This window comes from Alligator sinensis, unplaced genomic scaffold, assembly GCF_000455745.1.
Source record: "Alligator sinensis unplaced genomic scaffold, ASM45574v1 scaffold1002_1, whole genome shotgun sequence".
NCBI lineage: Eukaryota > Metazoa > Chordata > Crocodylia > Alligatoridae > Alligator > Alligator sinensis.
Genome location: NW_005842710.1, coordinates 336,802 through 340,736, shown reverse-complemented (window position 1 = coordinate 340,736; position 3,935 = coordinate 336,802). Strand labels below are relative to the sequence as shown.

General features: G+C 58.3%; 1 protein-coding gene across 5 annotated transcripts in view; it reads right to left on the bottom strand.

Moving 5' to 3' along the window:
* Window positions 1–447: 447 nt before the first annotated feature.
* SSH3 (slingshot protein phosphatase 3) overlaps window positions 448–3,935 on the bottom strand; it is an 11,620-nt gene continuing 8,132 nt past the window's right edge. For 4 of the 5 annotated variants that reach the window (XM_025216146.1, XM_025216149.1, XM_006034171.2 and 1 more), the window contains 3 exons: window positions 2,937–3,137; window positions 2,209–2,662; window positions 448–1,790 (listed from right to left, as the gene is read on the bottom strand). In XM_025216146.1, coding sequence (XP_025071931.1) covers window positions 969–1,790; window positions 2,209–2,662; window positions 2,937–3,137 — 1,477 coding nt within the window. In that variant the 3' untranslated portion in view covers window positions 448–968. The remainder of the gene's footprint in view (window positions 1,791–2,208; window positions 2,663–2,936; window positions 3,138–3,935) is intronic. The other variant, XM_025216147.1, reaches the window with a different exon arrangement.

Here is a 3,935-nt window from a genome sequence, read left to right as displayed (position 1 = left end):
CATCCCTCCTGTGTTGAGATCCACAGGTGGTGAGTGAGGAGACTTAGGGATTAGTGCTGTACTTGCACTATGCCTTAGGCTTTACGGTACCATTAAACTCTCTTGTATCGGCAGTTAACAACTGTATGAAGATGCCTTCAGAGGAATAGCACCTTCCTTTCCCTGTACAGGAGTAACCCCCACTTTATGCTGTTCTCCTGGGGCAGCTGCAAGGTGCCATCATCCGTTCCACCATTTGGCATGAACAGCCCTCAGCATCCACTCCTCTCAATCTGCAGGGGCAGATGGGACAGTGTGACTACCCACAAGCCCCAGCCCCCCACAATAAGGCAGATCCCAGGCTCTCAGGGCTTCAGCAGGGGCCTCCCAGCCTGGTGTCTCATCCTGGGACACCAGGGGGAAGAGGAGCCTCCTGCTGGAAGGTGGGAGGGAGAGGCTAGAGCCAACTGCAAAGTGAATAAACTCTTTATTCTCAGGCTGAGTGCGGTTGGAACAGAGAGAAATGGCTCGGCATCTGTGCATAAGGCAAGGCAAGGCAAGGGCTATCACCCCTTCCCAGCTCCAACCTTTCCCCGCAGGTCACAGGGATTTGGGAGGGAGCACCTCAGACTTGCCTGCCCAAGCGGTGCTTCAGTGGTACTCAAGCAAAGAGTTGCATGAAGGGGAGGGTGGCAGTGGAAAAGGTGGTGCCCCCCACCTCTCAGGTAACACCTGCTGGGCTGCAGTGCAGGGTTCAGGGCAGTGCTGTGCTTGGTGAGGGGCTTCGTGAGGGGTGGAAGGAGGGTCCCCCCACAGGGCCGCACCCAATTGACCATGAAGGAGCGAGGCCTTGGAGTTGGGGCTACAAACACCAGCTCCACTCTTGGCACTGCCCCTTGGATGACTGGCGCTGATGCCCTCTGGTACTGAAAGTTCCCCCTGCCTGGTAATACCCAGGCCCAGCACCTTCTGTAGCCACGGTCATGTTGTTATGGGGTGGGGACGCCATCAGAGGTGGGGCAAGGGGCTGGGCCACTGTCAGGGTCAGGGCAAGGGACGGAGATATTGCCAGGGGCATGGCAACAGGTTGGGGCACTGTCCGGGACACCTGCAGAAGTGAGAGAAGAGGTAGGGCTACTGTCAGGGGCAGGGCCACATTCAGAGATAGGAGAAGGGGTGAGGCCACTGTCATGGCCAGGGCCAGAGCCAGGAGCAGGGTCACTGTCAGGGGCAGAGCCCCTTCCAGGGGTGGGGCAAGGGGCAGGGCTACCGTTTGCAGCAGGGTCCACATCCACACTGGCCTGTCGTACCATCCTCCGTGGCCGTGAGGAGATGAAGCCGTAGGATTTAGGTGGGGGCTCCCAGGTAGAGGGTGCGGGGCTTATGGGCTCCTCCCCTGGGGCTCCCAGCCGCTCCTCGAACTCTTTGGTGCGGCTCACCACCAGGGCAGCGTCTATGAGATGGGCCACTGAGAGACGGTGTTGCACATGGGGTGCACAGCGCCGGGGTGGGTCCAGGGCTGCGGGGGCAGGGCCCTCCATGTGCCGCACGGCTGTGTGCACCTTGCCGGGCGCCGGGCGGTAGGACATCTGCTTGCATAGTTGGCCGTGGCTCCGGGAGGCCCTGCGACCACGGTGCCGGCCCCGCCGGCCCCCCACCTTGTCCATTGTGGCTTGCTGTTGGCGACGCTGGACCTTGGATCCTGCCCCAGCCCCAGGATCCTCCTGGCTCTGAGGCACTGGGGGCAGGGAGGCATCAGGCTGCAATGGGGGGCTGCCTCTGGAGGGCTGGATCCCTGAGACAGCAAACATCTGCACAAGCAGAAGAGAGAGAAGCAGCGCAGTCAGGTCATACTTGGGAGCCAGGCCTCATATCTCCTCCCTAACTCACTTCCCCTCAAGCAGCTTCTGGCTGTGCCCTTCCTCCCCCATGGTGCCCCCTTCCACACCCCTGTGACTCCCTCCAGTGGTGCCCTGATCCTGCCCTTATTTCTTGGCACCCCCTTCCACACCCCTGTGGTGCCCCTTGATCATGCCTTGCTTCTCTCCCCAGCACTCCATAGTAGTGCTTTCCCCCACCCTCTATTCCAGGGTGCTTTTGTCACACTCCCACGGTGATCCCCTGGTAGGGCTCTGCATCTTGCCCATGCCATCTTTTACTAGCTTGCTGCCCCCCAACAGTACTTTGCACCCTGCCTTCCCTCCTGATGCTCCCAGCCCCTCACCATACCTCCCCCTCGACAGGGCCCTCCAGCGGGGATGGGGTGTCATGGCTCTCCATCTCACTGATGCTCCTCATGATGGCGTACAGATTGATGCGCTGCCGGCGTGGGCTGCCAGGGGACTGAGGTGACCGCAACGCAGCCAGGTGCTTACGCACCTCCTCGGCTCCTGAGTCATCCGAGCCACCGAGCTCCTCTGCCTCATGTGTGGAGGTCTGGGCCCCCAGGCCAGCATGGCCTCCTGCTGCAGCCTCCTGGGGGGACTGGGCAGGCTCATCGGGGGGCTCCCGTAGGGGTCGAAAGCAGTAAGTGGGTGTTTTGGCTGGCTCCTCCTCTGAGGTGGGGGATTCAGGGAATGGGCTCTCATCGCTGGCTGAGAGGTCACTGCTGGCATCATTTGAATCCCCTGTGTCCTCCCATTGGGCATCCCCAGCCTTCTGTGCCCAGAGGCTGCTGTGCCGGCTGTGCAGAGAGGGGGCTGGGTGAGTGCCAGGCATCAAGGGCTCATAGCATCCACACTAGGGAAGATGGCAGGGCTGGGCAGTGCTGGCTCTGCCCTAGCCCATGTCACAGTGCCCCCTTCCAGGAAGCGGGGCTGGGCAGCCTTGGCTCCACCCCCTCCCATTATGTCATACGGCACCCTGCTGGGGAAGAGCAAGGGTGGGCAGCACTGGCTCCGCCCCCTCCCTCCTGTCACAGTGCCCCCTTCAGGGCTGGGCAGCTTCAGTTTGGCTACCTGGCATCCAGGATGCCCTGGTAGAACTCCAGCTGCTTCATGAAGCCGGGGTTGGGGTGCACAATGGGACGTCTTTCCTGCACATGCCGGTAGGCCTGCTCCAGCGTCCACTGGTACTCCTTCATGGCGTAAGCGATCACTGTGGAAGCTGAACGGCTCACACCCATCTTACAGTGCACCAGCACCCGCGCATTCTGCTTCCTGTGGAGAAGGACATGGGCTGGTGAGGCAGGGGCTAGGGTCTGGCTGCTGGAATCCCTCCCTCCATCACACACACATGCCGGTGGGAACTGGGTCTGGCATCTCTACCAGCCTGGGAGCATGTGCCAAGCCAGATTTCAGATGCTGTAATTACAGATTACAACGTTGGGGATTCAGATATCCTAAATTCCTCTATGCTGTGTATGTGTCACTACATTCTTCCTCACAGACAAACTGATTCCAGAAGCGATTCAGCCTGCATCATAATGACCAGTGTGAGAGAGAGGGCAGATCTGTGTCAAGTGAGCTAAGAAGCATAGGCTGGTGATCACTGCATCACATGCCAGTAAGACAACCCCAGGTAAGGGACAACACATCACAGCTCAGGAACTTCCCTGCTCCCTGCTGGATTGGCCAAGAGATAGTTATCCCAGAAAAATGAGGGGGAAAACAGACAATTTAATCTGAACGGTATAAAACTGCTCAACTGTATAAAACTTGTCCCACAAAAGCACAGATATGGGAGTCTGAAATCTGCCTTACCTCTGAGGACAGACTCTGAGGGATATGAGACCTCACCACCCCATAGGGAGCATGTCTATGTATTCTCTACTGTATGTAGCTGCTAGCGGTAGTTTTGCCTAATTGCTAATATCCCAATAAACCAGTGTATGGTATGAAAGAACTTGCTCTGGTTTGTCTTGTACTCATTCAGATAAAACAAAAGCCTCTAAAGTTGTCCCATGTGTAACTACGCTAGCATATAGACAGCAGGACTGCAGTGTGCTGCTATCAGTC